Source organism: Myodes glareolus, chromosome 22 (assembly GCF_982192425.1).
Source record: "Myodes glareolus chromosome 22, mMyoGla1.1, whole genome shotgun sequence".
NCBI classification, from domain to species: Eukaryota; Metazoa; Chordata; class Mammalia; order Rodentia; family Cricetidae; genus Myodes; species Myodes glareolus.
In genome coordinates this window covers 38,551,482-38,563,660 of record NC_142047.1, presented here as the reverse complement: position 1 = coordinate 38,563,660, position 12,179 = coordinate 38,551,482, and the positions used below count along the sequence as shown (strand labels likewise).

The following is a 12,179-nucleotide window of genomic DNA, read 5'->3' as shown; positions in this document are numbered from 1 at the left end:
AGGGTTCCAAAGCCTAGTTCCGTTGCCATGGCGACCCGCGGAGGGCCTGCTCAGTGTGGCTGTCAAATCTTGCAGCAGCCTTGGGCACGAGCTGGAAGAGGGTCTGATTTCAGTTGCGCATGCGCTGGTCCGGGCAGTGTTCCTGGCACGCCCTCTCCCACGTCCCTGATCCGGCGTGTGGCTGACGTAGGAGACACACCCCCGGAAGCTGTTCCCGGGAGCGGAAATGGCAGGTGGCTTAGAGGCTTGAGGGCTGCGCGTGGAGTGGACCCGTGCGGCTCTGGTGGCCGTGAGCGGAGCCGGGTTCTCGGTGAGTGACCGCCCGGGACGGGTCGCTGAGGACCAGGCGCGGGGCTGCTCGAGTCGGGGTCTGGGAGCCCCCTGCACGAGAGCAAGTGAGAGAGCGGCTGTCCCGTGCCCGGCGTGAGCACCGGACACGCCCCAGTGTTTTTACTACCTAGCAAGAGTTGGCGGGAACACTGATAACAATGTCTGATGCTCTTTTAGAGCTAACGACTTTGGTGTTTGGCTCACGAATTCTACAAGCTTTACCTTTGTGGCTCTGGACAGGACGCTACTTGACTTGTTTATGGAGCGTGCAATGTAAGTGATACTGATCCACCGCACAGAATTATGACGCAAATCCCACTCCATGGAGTGTTTAATGAAAGGCACCGAGGCTCACATACTGGGAAATCTACATGTGCACTTTGGAAACGACATGCTTTTACTTAAATCATTTTTTTTTAAAGCTATGCGTTGAAGTGCTGGGGTGAAATTGAAATGCATTATTCTGTTCAGAGCTGTGTCTTTTGGGCTAAGTGTAATATTCATTTATCTAGTTAATACTTGTATGCTTCACTGTCCGCTAGCCACTGTTGGAGCCTCTTGCGGGTGGCGTGTAAGTAAGCAAAATAAAGATTCCTGTCCACGGAGCTTACATTCCAGTTTGAGGAAGACAAATCACAAACAAAAAATGTGAAATAAAGTGGTTATAAATTAGAACGCCATGGAGGAAAACAAGGTAAGGGATATTGGGAGATAAAGACGCAATTTAAAAAGAAGTGTGTTAGGATAGGCTTCACAGAGTAAATTGCCTTTGAGCAAAGGAGCTGCGGGAATTAGCTATATAGATACTTGGGGAAGTAAAGCCCAGACAGATTGCCCCTTAGTATTGGGCAAAGTGTTCCAAGGTGGAATGGGCCAGTGGACAGCAGGGACGGCGTGTGTGGCTGGACTGGAGCGAGGAAGGGGAAACAGTATGTAGAACTCCCTGACAGAAAGGCTGAAACAGTCAGGAACATTGGCGGATTGGATCCTTTTAGTTGTTTGCAAGTGAAGATAATTACCTACTTAATTTCAGTAAGATTTCACAGCTTAACCACAGCCACTAATTAGTATGTGAAGTTAATGGCTGAAAGTAGACTTTTTCCAAAATAGAATATCCTTGAGATCTAAATGGAGGCGCAGTTCCCAGTAAGCACAGCGTGAATCCAGGCAGATGAACCCAGTGTAATAAGTTTTTATTTGCTCTTAGGGTTTTTGTGCATGCAAAAATCACCCTATTTTTGGCTCCCGATTCTAAAGCGGTTCCCAACCTGTGGGTCACGACACACACATCTGATAATCCCCCATATCAGATATTTACATTATGACTCATAACAGTTGCAAAACTACAGTTATAGGGTCGCAATGGAATAATTTTATGGCTGGAGGTCCCCAGTATTAAAGGGTCTCAGCATTAGAAGAGTTGAGAACCACTGCAAGCTTTTCTAACTGTTAGGTGATGTGGGTGAATGTCTGTGACGATCAGTCTCCCCTCACCTGTGACCTGGGAATAGTGGCAGATGAGATGACTGAGAAGATGCCTGTTGTGCTAAGGATCTTACAGACTGACGGACAGAACGAACCCGGGATAAAACACGGCGTGAGAGGTTTGCTCAGAGGACAAGGCTGAGGAAACACCAATATCACAAAGCCACGTATGTGGTCATAGTTAATCTGTATTTCTCATTTTACACTTTTTTGAAATTCATTTTGCTTGGCATACCAAGAAATGAGCCTGACTCATAATTTTCATTCTTAAATGTTTTCTGTTTTGTGGGATGGTGATTTAGTTGTCTATTTTTTTAGGTCTAACAAATTTTGAGATTAAGAAAACCATTTGTTGAATACAAGTGAGCACCTGCTTGGTTCCCTGGCGAGGGACACGGGTACCGTGCAGCGCTGTTTGCTGGGATGTAAGCACTTGCCCAACGGTGTCATTAAGATAAAGGTGTGCATCTTTAGCCCTTTCCTCTCAACAAGATAGAAGTTCTGGTTTCCTGGGCAGTAGGATTTTTTTGTTAGTTTTCTTTATTTTTTTTTAATTTTCTTTATTATGTGTGAGTATGTGAAAACATGGGGATCAGACGACAGCTTGAGGGGGCTATCCGTATACCACATGGGTTTGCAGGATTGAACTCAGAGTCAGAGGCTTGATGGCAAGATTCTGTACCCGCTGAGCCTTCTCATCACCCTTGCCAGGCAGCATTGCAATCCAGAGTATAAATTAAATTCACTTATATTCTGCAGTTAAATTGAGGACAAATTATTTCTTTTAGTTTAAAATTTTGGCTTTGGCGTCTGTTAAGTGTTAAAGAAGAAATTGCCAGATTTTACGGTGTAGGCACGGGGATGTCTGACAAAGCCTGTGGAAGACAGGACAAGAGATAAGAGATAGACCAGGAAAATATTGGACAGTCTCAGCATCACCAAGGAGGCCAACCAGTACAATTTAGTTTGCAAACAGGATAATGAATGCACTGGTTAGCTTTACATGGCTGTGAGAAAACACTGGGATAAGCAGTTTACTAGGAAAATGGTTTATTTTGGCTTCAGTTTCAGAAGTTTCACTTGATGGTGAGTTGGCTCATTGCCTTTGTCCTCAGGGTGAGTCAGACGTAGGGGAGGGTGTGTGGAGAAAAAGGGCTGTTTAATTCATGGCGCCAGGAAGCAAAGAGGAAGCAAGGGGCCAGGGTCTCTTAGCTGCTCAATAACCTGACTGCCTTCCATTAGCTCTGCCTCTTAAAGTTTCTCCCACCACCAAGTAGCAACATGAGCTAGGAACCAACCCTTTCACACTAGGGCCTATGGGCAACGTCAGACTCTAACTAGGAAAGGTTATACTAGGATGGCTTACGTTGGTGACTGGTGACCACCAAGGTACCAGTCTCAGTGAAGTGGACAGGAGTGTGTAAAGCAGCCCTTGTAGGTGGGTAAGTTGATTGCAGCAGAGAGACCAGGCCGGACTCGGGTGGAGGAGACACCCTCCTGGAGGGAAGGTGCGCTGCGGAGGGAATTAAAAGTGCTAAGAGGCTGCCGTGTGTTAGAGCTTGATCTGAGGTCGTGTTCAGGGTGAAGCTGAAATGTACATATGTATAGAGTCTCGTGTGCCACTCATTGCTAAATATTCTGTGCTGTGTGCCACCTCTAAAAACCATGAAAGACCAGTTGGGTTTTGTTGTTGTTGTTGTTGTTTTGTTTTTTGTTTTTCGAGACAGGGTTTCTCTGTAGCTTTGGAGACTGTCCTAAAACTAGCTCTTGTAGCCCAGGCTGGCCTTGAACTCACAGAGATCTGGCTGCCTCTGCCTCAGTGCTGGGACTAGAGGCGTGCACCACCACCTCCCGGCAGAATGACTAGTTTGTTTGTTTGTTTGTTTTTTAAAAAAATTGAATCTCAGTATAAAAGCAAATTTTCCAGGGTGTTGGTTAAGCTGGAAGGAGAAGAGCTGGAATTTGAGCCCAGGGTTGTCGGTTGTCTAGGCCTCTCCCCGGTATTTCACATTGCTTTTTTTGTAACTGCTGCTGTCAGCCCTCACATTGTCTGGGCTTGTTGCATGTGATCAGATTCACTCTGATGTCATCTCATTCACTATGGAGTTGAGTCATGCATCGTTATGTTTTCTCTTCCCAGATTTTAACCTGGTTTGAAAATGAGTAAGCGCAGAAAGCTCCCAGCTCAGCCGTCAGCGTGTTCTGAGACCTTCAGCCCGGAAGTCCTCGATGACGTCTCTGAGCTCTTTGCCAAGAACTTTTCATACTGTAAGCCGCTTACTAATGAGTGGCAGCTCCCAGCGCCTGCGGAGGTTTTCTCCTGTGACCACACGGAGTTCCGTGCTTTCCTTGACTTGAAGAACTCCCTGAACGAAGTGAAAAACCTCCTGAGTGACAAGAAGCTGGGTGAGTGGCACGAACACACCGCTTTCACCAACAAGGCGGGGAAAATCATGTCTCACGTGAAGAAGGCTGTGAATGCCGAGCTTTGCACGCAAGCCTGGTGCAAATTCCAGGAGATTCTGTGCAGCTTCCCACTTATTCCTCAGGAAGCTTTTCAGGACGGAAAGCTGAATTCTCTGCACCTCTGTGAAGCTCCAGGAGCTTTCATTGCTAGTCTCAATCACTACTTAAAATCCCACCGGTTCCCCTGTGAATGGAGTTGGGTAGCCAATACTCTGAATCCATACCATGAAGCGAACGACGGTCTCAGGATGATAATGGACGACCGACTGATTGCAAATACCTTGCATTGTTGGTACTTTGGCCCAGATAATACAGGTGACATCATGAACCTGAACTATCTGGCTGGCCTTCAGGATTTCCTCAGCAGCATGCCCACTGTTCACTTGGTCACTGCTGATGGGAGTTTTGATTGCCAAGGAAACCCAGGTGAGCAGGAAGCCTTAGTCTCTTCTCTGCACTACTGTGAAGTTGTCACTGCCCTGACCACTCTCGGAAGCGGCGGCTCTTTTGTTCTAAAGATGTTTACGTTGTTTGAGCATTGTTCTGTAAACCTCATGTACCTGCTAAATTGTTCCTTTGACCAAGTCCATGTCTTCAAACCTGCTACTAGCAAGGCGGGAAACTCAGAAGTCTATGTGGTGTGTCTCTGCTATAGAGGCAGAGAGGCTGTCCACCCTTTGTTATCTAGGATGATGTTGAATTTTGGGACTGAGATGACCAGGAAGGCGCTCTTTCCCCATCATGTGATCCCCAAATCTTTCCTTGAGCGACATGAAGAGTGTTGTGCATTCTTTCATAAATACCAGTTAGAGACGATTTCTGAGAACATTCGTCTTTTTGAGTGCATGGGGAAGGAGGAACAAGAGAAACTGAATAATATAAGGGATTGTGCTGTACAATATTTTATGCAAAAATTTCAACTGAAGCATCTTTCTAGAAATCACTGGCTTGTTAAAAAATCCAGTATTGGTTGTAGTACAAATACAAAATGGTTTGGACAGAGGAGCAAGTATTTTAAAACCTATAATGAACGGAAGATGCTGGAAACGCTTTCGTGGAAAGATAAAATCGCCAAAGGATACTTCAATAGCTGGATGGAGGAACACACCGTGTATCATCCTGGGCAGAATTCCTCCTTAGAAGGAACTGCTTCCAATCTCGAGTGCCACTTATGGCGTATTTTGGAAGGAAAGAAACTGCCGAAGGTGAAGTGTTCTCCTTTCTGCGACGGGGAGATTTTAAAGACTCTTAATGAAGCCGTTGAACAGTCCTTAGAGGAAGCTTCGAGTTTGGATTCCAAGTTGAGGCCCAAGCAGCGGTGTTACTGTTGTCACGTGTTTTCAGAGGAACTGCTGTTATCCGAGCTGTTCAGCCTCACCAAGTGCCTTCAGGGTGAGCAGACTGCAGAGCCCAGCAACCCGATCAAGTGCCTGCTTGTGGGTTCACCGGCTCTCTGTGATTCCACACTGCACCCGCCCCTGGAAGTCCATCTTCTGGAGTCCACCGAGCTCCTCACCTTCAGCTGTTCCTTGCTGCACGACGGCGACCCAGCGTACCAGCACTTGTTTCTGGAGTGCCTTCTGCACTCACTGAAGCAGCTTCATACAGGAGATGCCATGGTTTTGCCTGTGCTGTCTTGCTTAACCAGATTCATGGCCGGCTTGATCTTCGTTCTCCACAGCTGTTTTAGATTTGTCACGTTTTCTTGCCCCACGTCCTCTGAGCCCCTCAGGACCTGTGCAGTCCTGCTGTGCATTGGTTACCAGAGCCTTCCCCAGCCCGTTCTCCAGTATCTGCAGAACGTTAGCGAACTGCTGAGCGCTTTGCTCCTCTCTGGTGCACCCCAGCAGGTGTTACAGTTTGTGCCGATGGAGGTGCTCCTCCAGGGCACACTGCTGGACTTTTTGTGGGATTTGAATGCTGCCATTGCTAAAAGGCATTTGCATTTGATTATTCAAGAAGAGAGAGACAAAGTCAGCCGCAGCCTTGAGTCACAGAATTGAACATGTCACTGTTGAGATTCAGTTTTGCGACCTACAGCTTCTGCTCTCATTCACCTGCCCTCTCTATTTATTCAATGCCTGAATGCCAATTTTTGTATCAAAGGACATTAATGATGGGAAGTTATAGCTTGTTCTGATCTGAAGGATATGTGTACTCATAGGCAGAGTTCTTATGGTGGGAACCATGCACTGATGGTACTCAGCCTCTAATCCTGTGTCATCAGTATGTGCTTGGGGTGACAACACGCCTCTGCGTATGCAGTTGAGTTGGTTTCCTCTGCCTGCTGAAGATTTGCACTGTGTGCCTTCTTTCAGACTTTTTCCCCAGCCGATGCCTCTCATTGGCTAATGCTGTTAATGATTGTTAGAGAAGTCGTTCATGAAAGGAGGTGAGTGGCATCACCTCCTCGGCGTCACTGTTTACTTCAGAGCACTTGACCAACGTGTCATAGTGGGTTCGGGGATCTTTATACCAGGTTTCTTGATGATTGCCATGCATTGCCTTTAGATCAGTGGCTTGATTTTCTTTTGATTGGAGTGAGACTAGTGTGCTCTTGGGGTCCTGTTTCCCTAGATAACTGTCTAAGCAATAAGAGGACAGCTGGAAACCGGAGCCCAAGGTCATGGTACAGTGGGAATTATGTCTGGTAATTTATCATGACTGGCTTCTTTCCGCAGTCTTGGCATTTTTAATGTCCAGTAAACAGTGAATGGAGCGATGGTTGAGTTTTAGGGCTTCGTGTGTAGTTGTCCCCCCGTGGGCTGTGTCGGAGTGTGTTGATCGCAATGAATACTGAGGGAAGTGCGGAACTTTCAGAATGATGGCAGCACAGTTTTAATCTTTACTAAAATTTATAGTGTGAAAATGGCACTTTAATGAGATTATCCATAAAATGGTTATTATATCAATTACACTTGATTTTCTGAGTTATATATTTTTAGTAATATAATGAACTTTTCTGGCAACCTGTTACTTTGAAATTCTGTTAGGTAGATAATTTATATCTTGCGTAAATTTTTAGGTATTTTTATTACTTAAAAATAGAAATATTCTGTGATATATTTGGGTAATAAATAAATTTTTTCATGCTCTTTGCTGTTTTTGAGTTCCATTATAATTCACAAATAAAGTCTTAAGCAGACATATTTTGTGTTCATTTTATTAAAAGATAAAGAGGGAAGTTAAACCGGACGGTGGTGGCGCACGCATTTAATCCCAGCACTCGGGAGGCAGAGGCAGGTGGATCTCTGTGAGTTCAAGGCCAGCCTGGTCTACAAAAGCTAGTTCCAGGACAGGCTTCAAAGCTACAGAGAAACCTTGTCTCAAAAAAAACAAAAACAAAAAACAAAACAAAGAGGGGAAATTAAAATTACAAGCTGAAAACTTTTAAAGGAAGTTTGACCGGGAGTTAATGTTTCATTTCCTTTCATTTGCATTCATGAAAATTTATTCCTTCAATATTATATTAATGGGAAATCCTCAGGGGAGTATTTAATTGTTCACGTAGGGGCTGGGGGAGAAGAGAGCATGGCCCGGCAGGCAGTGAAAGTGTAAGATTGTTTCTGAAGGAGCCTCATTTCCTGCTAGTGATTTACTTGATGAGGGTGGTTCTGCTTAGTTGCAGTCTATTAGCAAATTGGTTACCAGGAAAGAAACTACTCTTGGGAACGGTCTTGCTGCCTTGTTAGTGATAACGGGATTTATTTTTAGTTATTTACACTATTTAATTAGGATATAGTTGGCAGTATGAGTACTAATAGTAAAACTTGCTTTTTATTTTAAGTGTGTGTGTGTGTGTGTGTGTGTGTGTGTGTGTATGTTTGGGTGCTAGTGTTAGTATGTGTGTGTTTGGACAGGTGCCCATGAGGGCCAGGATGCCAGAAGAGTGTGTGGTCTGGAGCCGGAATTACAGGTGGTTGGGAGCCACCTGATGGTTGTGGGTGCTGGGAACCGAACTCCTCTGCAAGAACAGCAAGTGATCTTAACGTCTGAGTCCCTAAAACTGGCTTTTTAAGACCCTCAAAGATTGAATATTTAAAAATAGTAATCAGTGTTGAGATACAGAACAGTTGAATGTGTTAAAATAGTCTAATTTTTAGCGTGGTGTGGAGGGGGGCATTGAAGGAGAATGTCTCCCATAGGCTCCGGAATACTGCATTCCCAGATAGTGGTCCTGTTTGGGGCGCTTCAGGACATGTGACCTTGCTAGAGAAAGGTTGCCACTGGGGTGGGCTTTTAGGTCTCAGTGGGCAGTTCCCAATTTGTTCTCTGCTTCCTACTGGCTGTAGATGTAAGCTCCCAACTTGAGGGTACAGCTACCCTGCCTGCCTGCTGCCCCACTTCCCTGCTGTGATGGTGACGGACTCTTACCCTTCTAGAACTGTAAGCTCAGATAAACTCCCTGACATCCGTCTTTAAACTTGGGGAGTCGGGTGGGCGAGAAAGACCGAGGAAACAGCTTTATTAATGAAGTGCTCGTTTTGCCAGCATGACCAGGTTTGATTCCCAGAACCCATATTCAGAGATGATTGTGTGCCATGTGTTTTTAATCTTAGCACTGGAGAGGTAGCATCTGGTGGGTCTCTGGGGCTTGCTAGCCAGTCATTCTAGCCTACTGGGTGAGCTCCCAGGTCAGTGAGATACCCTGTTTCAACAAGAGTAAGACAGACAGCTTAGAAGGAATGACGTTTGAAATGCCTATCCGGCATAATCACCAGGGTGCACACACTGATGTTTGAAGAAATTCATAGTTAATTTTTCCTATATAGTTAACGTAAAGCCTCAATTGTTTGATAATGGACTTCCCTTGCCAATTTCTTTCAACTGATTTTGATTTTAAAACTAATTATATAAAACAGTTTCACTACTGAGGTAAGGAAAGTCAGCCTTAGCTTAGGCTTGTCCCTAACTAGTTCTTATAACTTAAATTAACCCACATTTTTAAATCTGTTCTTTTACACGACTCAGTTATCTTTACTCTGTAGACTTGTTTCCTCTGTGTCTAGCTGGCAACCCCTCCTTTCTTCTTCCCAGAGCTTGCTCTGTCCGCACAAGTCCTATGCAGCCTCTTCCTGCCCAGCTAATGGCCATTCAGCTCTTTGTTAAACCGGCCACAGTGACACATCTCCACACAGAGTAAAGGAATAGTCCACAACGCCAGAGTCCCTGTGATTCCAGCACTGGGAGGAAGAGACACGAAGATCCCTGGCTGGCAGGCTAGCCAGTCAAACCTCATTGGGGAGAACCAGATCAATGAGAGACCCTGTCTCGGTGTTCCTGAGAGTGATACCCAACATTGTCTTCTGCCCTCTTCACCCCGCCCCCGCCACAACATGAATACTCATGTATTCATAATAATACCCTCACAGGGCCTGGAGAGGTGGCTCAGAGTGTCTGTTGCTCTTGCAGGTGACCCAGGTTCAGTTCTCAGCAACCACATGGCCTCTCACAACTATCTGTAATTCCAGTTGCAGGAGATTTGACCTATATGGGCACTGGGCATGCGTATGGTGCTTATACATACACATGGGCAACACACCCGTACACATAAAATTAAAAATGGCCTTATATATCTAGTTGTAACGAGAGGAGTCTGTTTTGTTTTTTGCTGAGGATGCTGCAATCCAGGACCTTGTTCTCTTTTTCTTCCCTCCATCCTTCCCTTTCTCTCTCTCTCTCTCTCTCTCTCTCTCTCTCTCTCTCTCTCTCCCTCCCTCCCTCCCTCCCTCCCTCCCTCCCTCCCTTTCCCTCCCTCCCTCCCTCCCTCCCTCCCTCCCTCCCTCCCTCCCTCCCGGATTTTCATTGAATTTTTGATCTTCCTGCCTCAGTGTCCCTAGTAGATGGGATTACAGGCTTGTCCCAGCAGACCAAGAGTAATTCTAATTAACTTTTTAAAGTCATTAGATAGTCTTTGCTCTATCAAACGTTGACAGCTGGTAGCTCCTTCGGTGTTTGTTGAAATGACTCTTTGGTAGTTCAGTATGTTTTTCATTCTGCTGCTTTGAAATCTATTTGTCTATCTTACACTTGGATGGATCATTCACCCATGTGATTTTATTTTGGAACTGAACTTATCATTTTGAAAATACTGGTTTTGAGTGGTGCAGAGCTTGTAAATGTTGACATATTTAATTTCACAGGATCAAAATTTCCATTTTCAAACAGCACCACTGATCTCATCAGAAAAATCTAAGTAGTGCTTGAGGATAGCAAACATTAATTTTCTAAGAGTCTCATTTTCACTTGAATGCTCAGATTGTTGCCATGGCAACCAGTGCTGCCACTTTCTTTGAAATGACAGCTTACTTTATCCATTTTTGAGGAAATGTCTGCCAGCACTTCCTGAGGAGAGAGAGTATGTCTCCTCTGAAAATGCATAACTGGGGCGGAGGAGATGCTCAGTCGTAAAGGACTTGCTGTGTGAACTGAGGGCTGGAGCTCGAAACCTAGCACATCAGGAATGCTAAAGACATGCCCTCTAAAGTCAGGACTTAATGAAGGTGGTGCCAGGGGTGTAGCTCAGGACTTCATAATTGTGAAAAAAAAAATCGTCAGGGACATTTTTGAGTAAAAATGCCCACACTCATGAGCGTATGCTGAGACACCAGCTGTTCTGCCTACTCCCGCTTCTGCGGCAAACATTTATCCCTTGACTTGTGAGAGATGAAAAGACACCTAATGGCTTGGTGCTACCATGAAGATGTACAGACTTTGAAGGAGTCCATGGTCTTCCTGAGGACTGCCGCTCTGGTTTTCCCCACTGTACCAGCTTCTGGAAAACTCCCCCTTACCCCACTTCCTTTTCCTTTCCTCCTCTTCCCTGTGATTTGAAATGGCTTAGTGTTTCCATCATCTGCTCTTCGAAGGTTTGGTGAGAATGGTGTGAAAACAGCTCGGTGTGCTGTGCTCTGCAGGAAGTGCTCCTTCACCCCCAGACCGCTCCAGAGGCTTCATCTGTCCAGTGTTTGACTTCTCGATGTCAGTGTTGGCAGATAGTCCTAGATTGTTTATTGGATGTAGATTTTCAATTTTTCCTGTTCATAGAATTATGTGATACCATCTCATGGTTTGAGTTACCATCTCATGATTTAAGATATCTTCTCATGTATTTTTGTATTTTAAGTGTGTTTCCTTTGTCATATAGCTGTGGTGTTTCCCGTCTTTAAAAAATGAACTGTTTTGCTGGGTGGTGCATGCCTTTAATCCCAGCACTTGGGAGGCAGAGGCAGGCAGGTCATGGTGAGTTCGAGGGCAGCCTGGTCTATCAAGCAAATTTCAGGACAGCCAAGGTTGTTACACAGAGAAACCCTGTCTCAAAAAAAAAATAAAAAAATAAAATTAAAAAAAGAACTGTTTTGACTATGGAGATCAATTTTCAGTGACTTTTATTTTATTAATTCCTATTACTTTCTAAAGGTAGAATGCTCTTTTATTTCTGGGTGCCCAGACCCAAATAATCACACAAAAGTATATTATTTGTAATGCTATTTGACCAATGGTTTAGGTGTATGCCTAGCTAGCTCTTATGTCTTAAATTAACACATTTCTATTAATCTGTGAATCTCCACGAGACTAGCCTACCAGTAAGGTTCCAGCATCTTTCTGCTTCAGCAGCTACATGGTGTCTCCCTGACTCTGCCTTCTTTCTCCCTGGATTCAGTTTAGCTTTCTCGCCTAGCTCTATTCTACCCTGCCATAGGCTAAAGGAACTTCATTATTAATCAATGGTAATAAAACATTTACAGCATACAGAGAGTAATCCTACATCATCTCCCCTTTTCTGTCTAAAGAAGGAAGATTTTAACTTTAACATAGTAAAATTACATATCACAAAATAGATGCCAAAGAAGAATTACAATGTTCATTCTATATCTGGAAAAATTAAAGAAAATGTT

At 44.8% G+C, this 12,179-nt stretch overlaps 1 protein-coding gene across 8 annotated transcripts; it reads left to right on the top strand.

Annotated features, from left to right (window-relative positions):
* The first annotated feature begins 211 nt into the window (after positions 1 to 211).
* Cmtr2 (cap methyltransferase 2) lies at positions 212 to 7,426 on the top strand. 8 transcript variants are annotated; one of them, XM_085681730.2, is made up of 5 exons: positions 213 to 310; positions 508 to 603; positions 873 to 1,024; positions 2,134 to 2,275; positions 3,956 to 7,426. In XM_085681730.2, exon 5 carries the CDS (start codon positions 3,975 to 3,977, stop codon positions 6,282 to 6,284), a length of 2,310 nt encoding a protein of 769 aa, XP_085537856.2. In that variant the 5' UTR covers positions 213 to 310; positions 508 to 603; positions 873 to 1,024; positions 2,134 to 2,275; positions 3,956 to 3,974; the 3' UTR covers positions 6,285 to 7,426. The 8 variants fall into 8 exon arrangements, with proteins under 8 accessions (XP_048293228.3, XP_048293225.3, XP_085537856.2 ...); XM_085681731.2 differs by lacking the exon at positions 873 to 1,024; XM_048437271.3 differs by lacking the exons at positions 508 to 603; positions 873 to 1,024 and having other exon boundaries at positions 212 to 310.
* The last annotated feature ends 4,753 nt before the right edge of the window (positions 7,427 to 12,179 follow it).

Coding starts and splice junctions, on each gene's coding strand:
- Cmtr2 (XM_048437268.3), top strand. CDS start 3,975: ATGAGTAAGCGCAGAAAGCTCCCAGCTCAGCCGTCAGCGTGTTCTGAG.